The sequence below is a fragment of the Scyliorhinus torazame genome, chromosome 3, assembly GCF_047496885.1.
Source record: "Scyliorhinus torazame isolate Kashiwa2021f chromosome 3, sScyTor2.1, whole genome shotgun sequence".
In the NCBI taxonomy this organism is placed as follows: domain Eukaryota; kingdom Metazoa; phylum Chordata; class Chondrichthyes; order Carcharhiniformes; family Scyliorhinidae; genus Scyliorhinus; species Scyliorhinus torazame.
The window spans coordinates 153,835,379-153,852,610 of NC_092709.1; the positions used below are offsets into that span (position 1 = coordinate 153,835,379).

General features: G+C 47.3%; 1 protein-coding gene across 2 annotated transcripts in view; it reads left to right on the plus strand.

The window, feature by feature from the left end:
- The window catches only part of c1qtnf7 (C1q and TNF related 7), a 96,773-nt gene that overhangs the window by 63,661 nt on the left and 15,880 nt on the right, over positions 1-17,232 (plus strand). For both annotated transcript variants that reach the window (XM_072496403.1, XM_072496402.1), the window contains exon 2: positions 4,246-4,503. In XM_072496403.1, the coding sequence (XP_072352504.1) occupies positions 4,254-4,503 (250 nt within the window). In that variant the 5' untranslated portion in view covers positions 4,246-4,253. The remainder of the gene's footprint in view (positions 1-4,245; positions 4,504-17,232) is intronic.

A 17,232-nucleotide genomic window follows, 5' to 3' on the forward strand; every position in this document is an offset into this window, starting at 1 on the left:
GGGGAGGGGGGATATGGGGGAGGGGGGATATGGGGGAGGGGGGATATGGCGGATATGGGGAGGGGGGATATGGGGGAGGGGGGATATGGGGAGGGGGATATGGGGGATATGTGGGATATGTGGGAGGGGGTATATGGGGGAGGGGGGATATGGGGGAGGGGGGATATGGGGAGGGGGGATATGGGGATATGGGGGAGGGGGGATATGGGGGATATGGGGGAGGGGGGATATGGGGGAGGGGGGGATATGGGGGAGGGGGGATATGGGGGAGGGGGGATATGGGGAGGCTCACCCTGCCTGCTCTGACAAGGTCGTTCACCTTCTTGTGGCACTGGGTGCCTGTCCGTGATGTCAGGGCCACAGCGGTGACGGCCTCTGCCACCTCCCTCCACAGACGCCGGCTGTGGCGTGGGGCAACTCTGCGGCCGTGCCCGGAATACAGGGCGTCCCTCCTCTGCTCCACCGCGTCCAGGAGCGTCTCCACATCGCGTGACTCGAACCTCGGGGCTGAGCGACGGCCAGCCATCCAGTCGGGTGTTGCGGTCGGGTGTTCCGGTCGGGTGGGGGGGAGCAGCGCGGCCTTATGAGCCGTCACGCCGTGCAGCGCGTATGACGCTGCACGGCGTGAACCACTGCGCAAGCGCGGATCCCGTTACGTCGCTGCTAGCCCATTTCGGGCCGGAGACTATCGACCCATTTTTCCGACGTGACGCAAGTCGGATTTGCGCCGTTTTTTGCGCCGATCGGCGGACTTTCCGCCGATAATGGAGAATTTTGCCCAAGATCACTGACAGTCCAAAGTTGGTCTTTTGTAAATATTTTATGTTACATTGGCTTCACTTTATTCACATGTGCATTATTATTATTTGTTGAGAGTTGTTTAGTCAGAGCTAAATGTACTGGACCACCACATGGCTGCCACCCATTGATGGTTACATGAGAGTGAAGGACATTACTTTATTGTGGAAGAAACAATGCTGTATCTTCGCATTATTGAATGTTCATGTTAGTGTCCAGTATTGAACTTACTACCTTCTGTGACATGGCTGAACGTCCAAGCTCAGCTGGTTCTCCCTGCTGTGTTTTGTAAAGGTCATTGTCCGAATTCACTCTCAGTGAGGATAATTGAAATGTTGAGGTGAACTCAAAGCCCTGTAAGGACACTGCCAGCCAACACCCTGAGATGGACCCACATGCGGACAATACTGACAACATCCTTTCGGCCCCTCATTTCCCTACCCTAGCTGCAGGCCAAACTACACACAGGATGCTAGGTCCTTCCTGCTTCATTCCTCAATTACCCAGACCCAACCTTCTGTCCTCCCTTGGATCCCTCTTCCACTCCTTATGCCCCTGCCCTCAGTCCATAACCTCGCCCGCAACGCTGATGCAGCCGCGCTGGCCAAGAGCCTCCATGAATGCTTCTAATCTCTTGTGCTGCAGAGTTTAACAAAGAAAACCACTTAACTCAGATAGAACTACACAAGCCAACTGTTGCACCACCTTTAAACAAACATACGCCACAAAGTTCCCATGTACTGTGGGCAGGATGTAAAAAAGTATCAATACAATGAGTTTTCATAGAATCATAGAATCTCAACAGTGCAAAAGGAGGCCATTTGACCCATCAAGCCTACACTGACCCTCTAAAAGAGCACCCTACCTCGGCCCAATCCCCCACCCTATCGCCGTAACCCTGGCTAACCTTGTGGACATTGAGGGAAAATTTAGAATGGCCAATCCACATAACCTGCACACCTTTGGACTGGAATGCAAATGTATCACAAGTTGAAACCTGCCACAGGATAGCGTGAAATCCTACACCCCACCCCCACCACTGCCGCCACCTGACAGTCGGAATAGACCATATTGATCCTGACCCTGCTCTGCCATTCTATACGATCATGGCTGATCATGGACTTAAACTCCGTTTTCCTGCCTGCTCCCCATTACCCTTGATTCCCACGGCACCAAAAACAGCTCCACCCCAATCATAAATCTATTCATAGATGAAGCATCCACAACCCTCTGGAATAGAGAATTCCAAAGATTCACAACTCTTTGAATGAAGTAATTTTTCCTCATCTCAGTCCTAAATGATTGTCCATTTATCTGGAGATGTGCCACCCTGTTTCAGAATCCATCGGATCCCGACAATGCAGAAGGAGGTCATTTGGCCTATTGAGTCTGCAACAACCTCTGAAAGAACACCCTACCTAGGCCCACTCCCCCACCCCAGCCCCGTAACCCAATCTGCACATCTTTGGACGTGAAGGGACAACTTTAGCATGGCCAATTCACCTAACCTATACATCATTGGACTGTGGAAGGAAACCGCAGCACCCGGAGGAAACCCACACAGACACGGGGGGGATGTGCAAACTCCACACAGTCTCCCCAAAGGGTGGAAAGTCACTGATTTAATCTCTAAATCTTTCCCACTGCTGGAAACTGAAATTTCAGTTTCCGCCTAATTAAGTCACCTCATCTGCCTGTTTTCCCTCTTTCAGGCCCCATGAAACCTTCCCCAAATTGGGTTAGATTTTGCTGTCAGCGACAAAGCGACATCACTTGCCATTGATCTCAAAGAAAGCTGCCCACAATGGAGTAGCAATCTCTGTGACGGTGACTTCCCCTTTCCCGGTGGCAGCTTAAGCCTGGTGCCATGTAAAGGGGACCTCAAAGCATCCAGCAACAGTAATGTCTGCAAGCTGAGTAATTAGCCAATCACATTGAAAAAATCTCACAGAAAACAAACTAAGAAGTTCTAAACACTGATTATCATCATTTTTGATTAAAATTTTTGGACACTGAAGCAAATCATTATTGGCTTAAGATAACAGTTAAATTTAGAGTACCCATTTCTTTTATCCAATTAAGGGGCAATTTAGTGTGGCCAATCCACCTACCCTGCACATCTTTGGGTTGTGGGGGTGAGACCCACGCAGACACAAGGAGAATGTATAAACTCCACACGGACAGTGACCCGGGGCCGGGATCGAACCCGGGTCCTCAGCGCCGTGAGGCAGCAGTGCTAACCACTGCGCTACTTTTTGAAAGGTATTTATAGCAAGTCTAAATGTAAAAGTGGAACATTTCAGCAGTTCACCGATTGCTTAGATATTTCAGTCTGCATGGACTTCAACAGCACTCCTTCTGAAGAAATGTCAAATCACTAACAGCAATTTATGGATTTCCATATTATTCTGCACATGTGCAGACTCCTGTGTTTCTGTCAGTTTCAGCATGGTAACAATCGCGAATACTGAGAGACTGCCCATTGTTACAACTGCAAAATTCACGCCAAAGGTTAACATTGAAGGTTTCAGATTACTCCTGTGAATTTCCCGAGTCCTTGAGGGAAGATTTTGGGACCTGAAATTTAGAGAATAATTATTTGATCTGCTTTTTTGACTAGATTAAAATTAAAGGACTAAACACAGCCAATCAATGCCTATTTGTAAATGTAACAGTTAGGGGTGACACGGTGGCCCAGTGGTTAGCACTGCTGCCTCACATCTCTGAGGAACCGGGTTCGATCCCGGCCCTGGGTCACTGTCCGTGTGCACATTTTCCCCGTGTCTGCGTGGGTCTCACCCCCACAACCCAAAGATGTGCAGGTTAGGTGGATTGGCCATACTAAATTGCCCCTTAATTGGGAAAAAAAAATTGGGTACTCTAAATTTGTTTTAAAAAATAAATAAATAAATGTAAAAGTTCAGTTTTTATATTAAAAGATTCACTACAGTTCACAAGGAGGCCATTCAACCCTCCAAAGAGCATCTCGGCCCACTCCCCCACCTATCCCTGTAACTCAGTAACCCCACATAACCTTTGGACATTAAGGGGCAATTTAGCATGGCCAATCTACCTAACATGCACATCTTTGGACTGAGGGAGGAAACCGGAGCATCCGGAGAAAACCCTCACTGACGCGATGAGAAAGTACAAACTCCACACAGTCACCAAAGGTCGGAATCGAACCCAGGTCCCTGGTACTGTGAGACAGCAGTGTTAACCACTGTGCCACCATGCCGCTTTTCTGAGAACTCTTTTGGGTCCTATTGAAGTCTTCTGTTAATTTTTATTGTTATTACTTTATTGATGGACCAATCTGTTGTGAGAAGGCATCAGTAGGCAGGAGTGAGCAGTATTTCATGATACGTATATAATTCATGTGAAAATGTGTGATATTCAACCTGTAGTAAAGCATGCCATATATCAATTGTTCTTTTATTATTATAGATCACAAGATGTTTGCTTTACTTTACATGGCAACCTTTGTGTACTGTGTATCTGGCCAAGCACTTCTGAGCAAACTCAAGGGAGATCGAAGATACACCAGCAACTTTTCCAAATTAATATGTAGTGTACCTGGTTTACCAGGACCACCAGGGCCACCTGGAGCAAATGGGACCCCTGGGCCTCATGGGCGCATAGGCCTCCCAGGCAGAGATGGAAGAGATGGCAGATCAGGTGAAAAGGGTGAGAAGGGGACATCAGGTACAGTATATTTTTTTATGTCAGCTATTGACACAATATACATTTTTTTTATCAATCCAGCCATATTAGAAATAATGCTCAATGACATTTGTAATATGCAGGTCGCAATACACACATTTGACACCTTAACATTGTACGGGTCAATGGAAATCTGAAGGGAAATTTGGTAAATTCTGCCCAAATATTTAGTTCAAGCAGAGTGGAACTTATACATTGCCATTTGAGACATTAACAGATATTTTTGATATGCACCTTAATGATAGCCAAATATAGGTTTAAGGTGCGAGATGCAAGGTTTAGAGGAGATGTACGAGGCACGTTTTTTACACAGAGGGTAGTGGGTGCCTGGAACTCGCTGCCAGAGGAGGTGGTGGAAGCAGGGGCGATAGTGACATTAAAGGGGCGTCTTGACAAATACATGAATAGGATGGGAACAGAGGGATACGCACCCTGGAAATGTAGAAGATTGTAGTTTAGACGGGCAGCATGGTCGGCGCAGGCTTGGGGGGCCGAAGGGCCTGTTCCTGTGCTGTACTTTTCTTTGTCCTTTGTTCTTATAAGTCATCCCCAAACCTCTGAATCTCCCCTATGTTTCTCTATTGGTAGATTGCTTGTCAATATCTCTAAATGAGTTTTAACTCAATCCACCCGGATAAAATTGGGCGGTTAATGGTTAAAATGCTCTGAGTTATTACCTGCTGGAAAATTCCCACCGTTTCAGCAACTTATTCAAGACAGACAGTTACACTGCCTGCTTACAGGCAGAAAGGTGTTAATTCGCATACTGACAACAGAAAATATTGAAAAATACCCAGCAGGTCACACAGTTTCTGGAGTGAGAAATGGAGTTAATGGACCCGATTTAACAGCCTCATTGCTCCCCACTTGGTGTTGGAATGAGCCAGAATCTCGCGAGCTTTCGTTACGTCTCGCAAGACATTGCTATCTGGATCTTGCCCTTACTGGACGTGATCCAGATCAGCATATTTACATGAGCCATTGAGCTGATGCTAGTCCACACAAACATGCCCAGGTAGCACTGCCAGGCTGGTGGTGCCAAGGTTCCCAGGTGCCAGGTTGCCCATTCCAGAGGCCGGACCTTGGGTGGGATGAGGGAGAGGGGTGGGGAAGCTCGAGGACCCGGGAAGACTACACATTGGGTGTAGTGGGGTCCGGAGCCCAAGCAGGAATGCTGAGGGAGTTTGAAAGACCGGGGCTGACTTTAAAAATGGCAGCCCTATATGGGAGTACTCTTCCTGCAGTGGCGAGTATTCCCCACCAAGGCCAAAAAAAGACCAAAGTGCCGGCGAATAGCGGGGTGTTTCTCGATGCTGCGGATTCTGATGTTTTTCCCATTAAATCGAGCCCGATATTTCACATCGACTGCTACCGTTCATGTGATGAAGAATAATCATCAACGTGAAACGATCTGCGGAATTGCAGTGGGAAGCAGGCTGCCATTAGAAGACAGTGGGATCTTCTGGTCCTGCCATTGTCAACAAGGATTCCTCGATGAATGCTCCCCTCGATGCTGGGAAACCCACTGTGGAGGGTGGGGGGCACCATCAGCATGAGCGTAAGATCCCGCCAGCTCGAATGGCCGGAACCTTCCTACCGCTAATTCTGTTTCACTCCAGACACTGTCTGAACTGCTAAATGTTTGCAGCATTTCCTCTTTTTATTTCGGATTCCCAGCATCTCTAGAATTTGCCTTTACGCCACATATTAATCAAGGCTTATGACATCATCGATTCTTGACTGTGATCGTAGCTTTGGCCAGAATATTCCGGTCCCACACGTGGTGAGAATAACCACTGGCAGGATGGTCCATTCCCAACCAAAGGTCCGTTGTCATCAGGTGGGAATTTCCAGTCTGGCGGCAAGTGAGATTGGAAAATCCAGACCTTTGGCCTGAGTGAGGAATCTTCTGTGTCTTTCTCACCTGTCTGTGCGGAGTTTGCACGTTCTCCCCGTGTGTGCGTGGGTTTCCTCCGGGTGCTCCAGTTTCCTCCCACGTTCACAGATGTGTAGGTTAGGTGGATTGGCCATGCTAAATTGCCAGTAGTGTCCAAAGGTTAGGTGGGGTTACTGGGTTACGGGGAGGGAGTGGAGGTGTGGCTTTAGTGGGGCGCTCTTTCAGGGGCCGGTGTAGACTCAATGGGCTGAATGGCCTCCTTCTGCGCTGTACATTCTATGATTCTAAATGAACACCAGATGATTAAGGATCTCAAGAAGGACTCAAGGTGAATTCTAATTTTCCTTTATGGAGCCATAAAAAGGTCTATTTAGGAACCCCTCCCCACATCCCTTGCTCGACTCACCAACCTTCCCTCCTGCATACACTTAGAACTTCCTTTCTGTTATTTTCAGGCAAGTGGGAAACTTAGAGAACTCTGCGGTATTTTATTGGATAAACCAAAATTCCAGTGAACTTTGGATCAACGTCATTGCCTTGCATCAAGTTTCATACTATACTTATTATTAAACACTGTGTATTTAGAATCAAAACATGTGTAACTTATGTTCCTAGACTCTCCCTGCGATTTGCTCTGTCACTCACTGTCCCTCTCCCTGGTGTTTGCTCTATGACTCTCACTGTCCCTCTCCCTGCTGTTTGCTCTGTGTCACTCACTGTCCCTCTCCCTGGTGTTTGCTCTGTCACTCACTTTCTCCCTGGTGTTTGCCCTGTGTCACTCACTGTCCCTCTCCCTGGTGTTTGCTCTGTCACTCACTGTCCCTCTCCCTGGTGTTTGCTCTGTGTCTCTCACTGTCCCTCTCCCTGCTGTTTGCTCTGTGTCACTCACTGTCCCTCTCCCTGGTGTTTGCTCTGTGTCACTCACTGTCCCCCTGGTGTTTGCTCTGTGTCACTCACTGTCCCTCTCTCTGGTGTTTGCTCTGTCACTCACTGTCCCTCTCCCTGGTGTTTGCTCTGTGTCACTCACTGACCCTCTCCTTGGTGTTTGCTCTGTGTCACTCACTGTCCCTCTCCCTGGTGTTTGCTCTGTGTCACTCACTGTCCCTCTCCCTGGTGTTTGCTCTGTGTCTCTCACTGTCCCTCGCCCTGGTGTTTGCTCTGTGTCTCTCACTGTCCCTCTCCCTGCTGTTTGCTCTGTGTCACTCGCTGTCCCTCTCCCTGCTGTTTGCTCTGTGTCACTCACTTTCTCCCTGCTGTTTGCTCTGTGTCTCTCACTGTCCCTCTCCCTGCTGTTTGCTCTGTGTCACTCACTGTCCCTCTCCCTGGTGTTTGCTCTGTGTCACTCACTTTCTCCCTGCTGTTTGCTCTGTGTCTCTCACTGTCCCTCTCCCTGCTGTTTGCTCTGTGTCACTCACTTTCTCCCTGCTGTTTGCTCTGTGTCTCTCACTGTCCCTCTCCCTGCTGTTTGCTCTGTGTCACTCACTGTCCCTCTCCCTGGTGTTTGCTCTGTCACTCACTTTCTCCCTGGTGTTTGCCCTGTGTCACTCACTGTCCCTCTCCCTGGTGTTTGCTCTGTCACTCGCTGTCCCTCTCCCTGCTGTTTGCTCTGTGTCTCTCACTGTCCCTCTCCCTGGTGTTTGCTCTGTGTCACTCACTTTCTCCCTGCTGTTTGCTCTGTGTCTCTCACTGTCCCTCTCCCTGCTGTTTGCTCTGTGTCACTCACTGTCCCTCTCCCTGGTGTTTGCTCTGTCACTCACTTTCTCCCTGGTGTTTGCCCTGTGTCACTCACTGTCCCTCTCCCTGGTGTTTGCTCTGTCACTCACTGTCCCTCTCCCTGGTGTTTGCTCTGTGTCACTCACTGTCCCTCTCCCTGGTGTTTGCTCTGTGTCACTCACTGTCCCTCTCCCTGGTGTTTGCTCTGTGTCACTCACTGTCCCTCTCCCTGGTGTTTGCTCTGTGTCTCTCACTGTCCCTCTCCCTGCTGTTTGCTCTGTGTCACTCACTGTCCCTCTCCCTGGTGTTTGCTCTGTGTCACTCACTTTCTCCCTGCTGTTTGCTCTGTGTCTCTCACTGTCCCTCTCCCTGCTGTTTGCTCTGTGTCACTCACTGTCCCTCTCCCTGCTGTTTGCTCTGTGTCACTCACTTTCTCCCTGCTGTTTGCTCTGTGTCTCTCACTGTCCCTCTCCCTGCTGTTTGCTCTGTGTCACTCACTGTCCCTCTCCCTGGTGTTTGCTCTGTCACTCACTTTCTCCCTGGTGTTTGCTCTGTGTCTCTCACTGTCCCTCTCCCTGGTGTTTGCTCTGTCACTCACTGTCCCTCTCCCTGGTGTTTGCTCTGTGTCTCTCACTGTCCCGATCCCTGGTGTTTGCTCTGTGTCACTCACTGACCCTCTCCCTGGGGTTTGCTCTGTGTCTCTCACTGTCCCTCTCCCTGGGGTTTGCTCTGTGTCTCTCACTGTCCCTCTCCCTGGGGTTTGCTCTGTGTCTCTCACTGTCCCTCTCCCTGTTGTTTGCTCTGTGTCACTCACTGTCCCCCTGGTGTTTGCTCTGTGTCACTCACTGTCCCGCTCCCTGATGTTTGCTCTGTGTCTCTCACTGACCCTCTCCCTGGTGTTTGCTCTGTGTCACTCACTGACCCTCTCCCTGGGGTTTGCTCTGTGTCTCTCACTGTCCCTCTCCCTGGGGTTTGCTCTGTGTCTCTCACTGTCCCTCTCCCTGTGGTTTGCTCTGTGTCTCTCACTGTCCCTCTCCCTGATGTTTGCTCTGTGTCTCTCACTGTCCCTCTCCCTGGGGTTTGCTCTGTGTCTCTCACGGTCCCTCTCCCTGGTGTTTGCTCTGTGTCACTCCCTGTCCCTATCCCTGTGGTTTGCTCTGTCACTCACTGTCACTCTCTCTGGGGTTTGCTCTGTCACTCACTGTCACTCTCTCTGGGGTTTGCTCTGTGTCTCTCACTGTCCCTCTCCCTGGTGTTTGCTCTGTGTCACTCACTGTCCCCCTGGTGTTTGCTCTGTGTCACTCACTGTCCCTCTCCCTGGTGTTTGCTCTGTGTCACTCACTGTCCCTCTCCCTGTGGTTTGCTCTGTGTCTCTCACTGTCCCTCTCCCTGCTGTTTGCTCTGTGTCACTCACTGTCCCTCTCCCTGGTGTTTGCTCTGTGTCACTCACTGTCCCTCTCCCTGTGGTTTGCTCTGTGTCTCTCACTGTCCCTCTCCCTGTGGTTTGCTCTGTGTCTCTCACTGTCCCTCGCCCTGGTGTTTGCTCTGTGTCACTCACTGTCCCTCTCCCTGCTGTTTGCTCTGTGTCACTCACTGTCCCCCTGGTGTTTGCTCTGTGTCTCTCACTGTCCCTCTCCCTGGGGTTTGCTCTGTGTCTCTCACTGTCCCTCTCCCTGTGGTTTGCTCTGTGTCACTCACTGTCCCTCGCCCTGGTGTTTGTTCTGTGTCACTCACTGTCCCTCTCCCTGCTGTTTGCTCTGTGTCACTCACTGTCCCTCTCCCTGGGGTTTGCTCTGTGTCACTCACTGTCTCCCTGGTGTTTGCTCTGTGTCACTCACTGTCCCTCTCCCTGGTGTTTGCTCTGTGTCACTCACTGTCCCTCTCCCTGTGGTTTGCTCTGTGTCTCTCACTGTCCCTCTCCCTGTGGTTTGCTCTGTGTCACTCACTGTCCCGATCCCTGGTGTTTGCTCTGTGTCACTCACTGTCCCACTCCCTGGTGTTTGCTCTGTGTCACTCACTGTCCCGCTCCCTGGTGTTTGCTCTGTGTCACTCACTGTCCCTCTCCCTGGTGTTTGCTCTGTGTCACTCACTGTCTCTCTCTGTGGTAATTGCTCTGTGTGACTCACTGTGTCCCTGGTACATGCTCTGTGTCTCTCACTGTCCCTCTTTCTGTGCTGTTCGAGAACAGCATCATCATGAAGAGTATTTATTTGAAACATGGATAAAATAATCGAACAGCTGGAAACATGAAATAAAAGGAGAAAATGATTAAAATTACGATGCTGGTGCTGGTCGAGTCAAGTGAGAAAGAAACAAAATTAACATTTCAGATCGACCGACGTTCTTTAGTCAGAGCTAGTTATTTAACTTTGAACAAATTCCTGCTCCCAATAGTTTTCCCAATTTGTGATTTTTCTGTACTGGATTATTGGATTTAACTTTAACATGAATGCCCCTAATTTGTACATTTTTACAATCACCTTCCTGTGTAAAATTCTCCAGCTGTAACAAATCTGTGCCATAATTATGAAGCAGACCAATTTCTAAGCTTTGTAAATGTGCTCAGCGACAATAGTCCTTTGGTTGGATTTGGAGTGGGTGTGGTAGAACCTCTGCATCGTGACCCATCTGACAACTTACTGCCAGCCACCACCTACTATCCCTTCTGACATCTCTCACTGAAGTTACAGAGAAACAGGGATCTGTATTCACTCCTCCAACCTCTTCATTATCTAATCAGTTCACGGCTGATCTGTATTCTAACCTTCAATTTGCAAACTTCATTCCACATTCCTTCATAGAAAGCATTGAATTTACGGTGCAGAAGGAGGCCATTCAGCCCATTGAATCTGCACCGGCCCTTGGAAAGAGCACCCTACTTGAATCCACACCTCCACCCTATCCCCATAGCCCAGTAACCCCACCTAACCTTTCTGGACATTAAGGGCAATTTAGCATGACCAATCCACCTAATCCGCACATGTTTGGACTGTGGGAGGAAACAAGAGCACCCGGAAGAACCCACGCAGACACGGGGAGAACGGGGAAAACTCCACACAGACAGTGACCCAAGCCGGGAATCGAACCTGGGAACCTGGAGCTGTAAAGCAACAGTGCTAACCACTGTGCTACCGTGCCGCCCTTGACACTTGCCACCCTTAATACCCTTGACTCAGTCTTGAAATTTTCAATTAACCGCACCTTAACAACTTTTTATGGTCCAGATTTCCACCAACCATTGTGTGTAATTGGGTGCACCATCTCCCAGTGTAAGGATAGATGCCCTTGGCACTCAAGCACCAGAGGAAATAGGTTTTCTTTCCTCATTCCTGCCAACCCTTTAATTATTCTAAACACCTCAGTTAGGAGAAATATAAATCTCGTCTATGTAAATTATCTTCGTAATTTAACCCTTTCAGCTCTGATATTCTGGTGAATTTGCACTGCAGCTCTCCAAGGGCAATGTACTCTGTCTGCTGTGGAGTCCAGAACTAAATGCAGTCTTCCTGATGCAGTCTAACCAGAACCCCATTCAGTTGCAGAATAAATTCCACCCCCTTGTAATCCAGCTCTGGATTGGCAATCCCTCCCTTTTTGTAAAGAATAATCAACCACAATATCTCGGTCTCTTGAAAGGCCATCTGACAGCCATATCAACACTTTCACTCATCTTTCATTAATCCAGTGTGGAGTGATTTTGTTGACTCCAGACCCTCCAGATGCTGGATTCAGTCAAAGCTTCTATAAGGGAATACCGCAAGCTGCAGACAGCCTGGACCAGCTGCTGATATACACCATAATGCAGATGAATAAGTATGTTAAAGGTCAAGCTTGCTTTTGTTTAAAGTTGAAAGCTGAATTAAAGTCGACACACAAAATATTACAAGCAAGATAATTCACTGAAATGTCATTTAGTTCACTAAAATCGAGTAAGGTGAAAGTGAACTGTTCACGTTTGTCCCATTTGGTTCTATTCATGTGCTGGCCAATTGGGATTTCACTTACTCCCACATCAAATTATTGCCATTTGCATATTATGCATCTTTATATTAATTATTTTATTAAGGTTAGAAAGAAGCCTGAGTTTGTAGCCGCTTCATGCTAGTTTGCTGCAGAGCTTGGGCAAACATGGTTGGACATGAATCACAGAATTGTGACAGTGCCGAAGGAGGGCCATCGTGTCCACTCCGGCTCTCCAAATGAGCAATTCACCTAGTTCCATTTCTCGACTTCCTCCTTCTAACTTTGCACATTCTCTCTTTTCAAATAATAGTCTTCTCTTATGAGTGCTTCAGTTGAAGCTGCCTCCGTTGCAATCTGAGGCACAGATAATAATCATCTTTTATTGTCACAAGTAGGCTTCCATTAACACTGCAATGAAGTTACTATGAAAAGCCCCTAGTCGCCACATCCCGGCGCCTGTTTGAGTACAGAGAGGGAGAAATCAGAATGTCCAATTCACCTAACAGCACGTCTTTCGGGAAGAAACCGAAACTTGTGGGAAGAAACCGGAGGAAACCCACGCAGACATGGGGAGAACGTGCAGACTCTGCACAGACAGTGACCCAAGCCCGGAATCGAACCTGGGACCCTGGAGCTGTGAAGCAACAGTGCTACCGACTGTGCGACCGTGTCGCCCAACTCCAGACACTCATCACCCGCTTTTTGAAGAGGTTTTTCCTCATATACCATTGCTTCTTTTACTAATTACTTTAAATCTGTGCCCTCACCATTCTCAATCCTTTCACAAGTGAGAACAACTTCCCCTTGTCTACTCTTGTCCAGGCCACTCATGATATTGAATATCTCCATCAAGTCTCCTCAACTTTCTTTTCTCTCAGGAAATCATCCCTAACTTCTCCAATCTATCTACGTACCTGAAGTTCTTCAACCCAGGAACTATTCTTGTGAATCTTTTTTACATTCTCCCCAATGCCGTCACAATCTTCCTAAAGTGTGACATACAGAACTGGATCCAACACTCCATCTGAGGACAAGCTAGTGACTTATTCAAGGTTAATATTACCTCTTTGCTCTTGTACTCTACACTATTAATAAAGCCCAGATTACTGTAAGCTTTATTAGCCACTCTCTCAACCTGCCCTGCCACCTTCAATGTCTTATGGACATATACACCAAGATCCCTCTGTTCTTGCATGGACCATAGCTACATTGCTCAGCAATTGGATTCATGAGTACATTTATTTTATGTGCGCATTGTTGAACCATTTGTGACAATTATTGGTTCGATATTTCCTCATTTAGCTGGATATCAATTATTTTACCTGAAGACTAATTTGTTCTAATTGCTAGCTAGGTTTTAGGAGTACTCACTATCCAGATTAAGAAATACACCATTTATTTTCATAATTAACAGAACAGCTTTTCGGCTTTTATAAACTATTGGAATTGTTTCCATAAATCTGTAGAGGATAATCAGATACAGAGTAATCCCTACTGTTTAAGATGTTTTCTTGTCACTAGTATTATATGTTTCTGGTTCTGCTATATTTAGTCTAGACTAAGTTGCTTTGATCACAGCTATTCCAAAAGCTCTATAATATTTAACGTATTCAAAAAACACAATTTTGAGAGTAGCTGCATTGCAGAGATCAGGACATAGGCCCAGCGGGAAACATGCCTGCAAAGGCTGGAGAAGCACATGTGAGGGAACATCCTATTGTTACGCCTCAGGCTATGCTATTATATAATTTGATGTTGTGCAGGGCTGGCACAGAATTGACTGTAAGACACAAAATACTTGCAGGAGTGGACAGCGCTGAAAGTTTATCTAAGACAGACAGAAATTTGTAATGGCACTCCTGATTGCCAAGGGTTGCCTGGTGAAGCCTTTATCCGCTAGAATATGTCAATGAAGTATTTGTATTCAGCTCACATCTCACTGAGCACTTTTGACTGCCCAAAATGACTAATCTGGCAATCCCAATTATACAGCATATGCTTGTATTATTTTTCATTTGGAAATCTGTGAAACCTTCTGCAGCTACAATGAGAAATCCTATTACACTGCTAATAGGTCAAGTGCATTTTATTACATTAGATTGCCTTTCTCTGGACGCAAAAGCAGTTCAACACAAATTATACTTTATGGCAGGGATTCCTTTTCCCATCGCTATTCTTTTAAAATAACAATTTTGATCTTTCTCCTTTGCATGTTTTTCTGATTACTGATTTCCTCTGTTTAATTTATCTGCCTTATTGTCAATGGAGTAAATGTGGGGAAAACAGATAAGCACAATGGGATCTAAAGTCATTAGCAACTGAAATCAATCCTAATCCATATGATGCACAGCCAAGGCACACCAGAGCAGAGAGCCTCAAGGACGATCCTAACTTTGAACTCAAGTGTCATAATCACTGTTGAGAGCATTATAAATTTCAGCAGCTATGTGTGCAGGTGAATCCTGGGAAACGTGGTAGTGGGACGAGGGGGCAGGGAGACGGGGGGATGGGGTGCATAGTGCTGGTGGGATGAGATGGTGGTTTGGGAAGTAAGCGTCCGTGAGACAGTCCTCTTCCTGACTCTGTAATGCCTGTTGACTTTTTCTCAGGCTTTCAGTGGTTAGGTCACTGAAGTGGCTGAAGGAGCATAGAACATACAGTGCAGAAGGAGGCCATTCGGCCCATCGAGTCTGCACCGACCCACTTAAGCCCTCACTTCCACCCTACCCCGTCACCCAATAACCCCTCCTAACCTTTTTGGTCACTAAGGGCAATTTATCATGGCCAATCCACCTAACCTTTTTGCTAACTTTTGGTTGGTTCTTAATGTGGCTCTATTTAATCATGTTTGCTCAAGCGTCGCCAGGTATCTTTCGACACCACCACAAGGTTCAGAACCGAATACTGATCAATGACTCGATACACCAGTTAGTAAGTTCAAAAGCAATGCTCATTTATTTACACACAGTCAAATCTACTCATGCAAAAACTCTACAAACTAAACTACCACTATTACTAAGGCCTATACTTAGCTTTGGGCGCCCACTCATTCAGAGGAACAATGGCCGTTGCTCGGTTCTGAAGCTGCTCGGTTGAGCTGTTTACAGGGTAGCAACTAGAAGTGTCTATCTCATAGCGTGCGTTGACTTGGAACTTACTTGGTCTGCTGTAGCTGCTAGGCTGGTCCCTCTCTTCGCTGAGAGCCAAAGCCAAAGGAGGGCGGTTCTCCCTTGGGGGATACCTTTTATATTCAAAAGGGCTTCGCGCTCTTTTGGGCGGGCCTTGAACTTGGCCTCAACTAATTGGGTCTTTCCCAATCATCGGTATCGATTTTCCTCCAATAGAGGGGTGGTTCCCTGATCGCTGGGCGTGTCCTGTCAGTCAGCTTTGTCTTAGCTTCTTCTGGCGCCAGGGAGTCTGTCCTAACATTGAGTATCTAAATGTTTCCCGTTTGTCCCCGGAGATGGCTCATTAGTATGTAAATCGTTTGGTAGTTTCTGTCCTGTCTGAGCGTTTAATGTTCTAATCAACAGACAGAGCTTGCACCTGCTTGTTTCTTAGCATTGTACAATTTTCCCTGCAGTCTTTGCAAGTGTCCATCTTGTAATCGGGATTTGGCCATCCCAGATGGCTACAGTCCCTCCTTGTGATCCTCAACGCGAAGCGTGAAGGATCACATTACCATGGCGTCTTCATCCTCTGATCCCCAGGGCACCCATGCTTAGGCTCTGCACTGCCCTATCCTATGCAACACAATTTTACCTAAACCATTTTAAATACATTTATTATAAAACATTCTATGGGGCACTATGACATTAATACATGCATTACAGAAAAATAAAAAACTGGCACCTCTAACTATTCTCAATAAGCTATCCTCATTTGAACAATCCAAAAATACAAACAATCCAAAAATAATCTATACATCTTAAACTGTACAAAATAGCAGCACACAAATTTCTCTGGCCTGGCAGTCAGACACAGAGGTTTCCATCTCTTTATTCCATAGAATACATTAGACAAAATGGATGCTCTTTAATCCGTCCCAATGGGTTCGGGGGTCTGGTGAAATCCGAAAATGGGGGACCTAAATCTGTATACCGGGGTGCGAGAGCGATATGCTCTGTTTCGCCATTTCCTGATTCTAAACGTTTTCACGACACTGCAAAGTATCGCCAGCACTAAGAGTGCTTCGACTACATATGAGAGTGAGTACCAGGTGATAAACTTATCACACCAGGTTGGGATATTGTTAGCTGTCGCTGGGCTAGTTATCCCGGGGTTCCGTGTATTACAGCGGTGAGAGTCATTTACGGTTTGTGTGGTAGGGGTCAGGGGGGTAGCGTCCGCGCGCAACTGAAGGGATCTCGCTAAGATCCATGTGAACACGAAGGCTGTCTTCATCTTCGTCAGACTTCTTCTTAGTCTTCCTCTGGGGTTCCTGGGTTTCTGAAGTTCTGTGAACACAAGCATAATATCTTGCTTAAGATCTCGTATGTCTGCCTGTCTGTCCTTTACTGCCAATTTCCCTTTATAATTGGTCACCATCTATGACTCCCTCATTTTTTTAAAAAAACCGAATATTTGGACTAGACATTTAAGAAAAATACTGCCGTACTGCGAGCCGTCTCGCAGCCTGTGTGATTTACCATCCCAGTGTTTGAGGATGTAAATAGCATAGGGAAGCAACCTAAGGGTTGCCAAAACCAAACAAAAGAATTTTGAACACAGTGAGCCAAAATGGGGTGCGGATGGGCCGCGGCGGGTAAGAATGGGTGGAATCCCTGGGTAGGACGGTGATCAATGCCGTATGTGCTCTACTCGAGCGTAGCTGACCAGAGGGGGTTCCTCAGGCAGGGCGGGGACCAATGCCGTTTCTCCACTGCCTGAGCAACCGGCAAGAATGGGTAAGAATGTGGTCATCGTGGGGGGCTGCCTCTCGAATTAGGAGAGCAACTATGAGTCGGGTTCTGTCGATAGACTAGTTCCTCTGAACTATTGTCTGGGGCAAACTTGTACCTTTAACAAGGTTCTGTCGACAAATTAGTTCCTCTGAACTATTGTCTGGGACAAACCTGTTCCATTAACAAGTTTCTGGGGACAAACTAGATCCTGTAACAGCCATTGGCCGTCCAAGG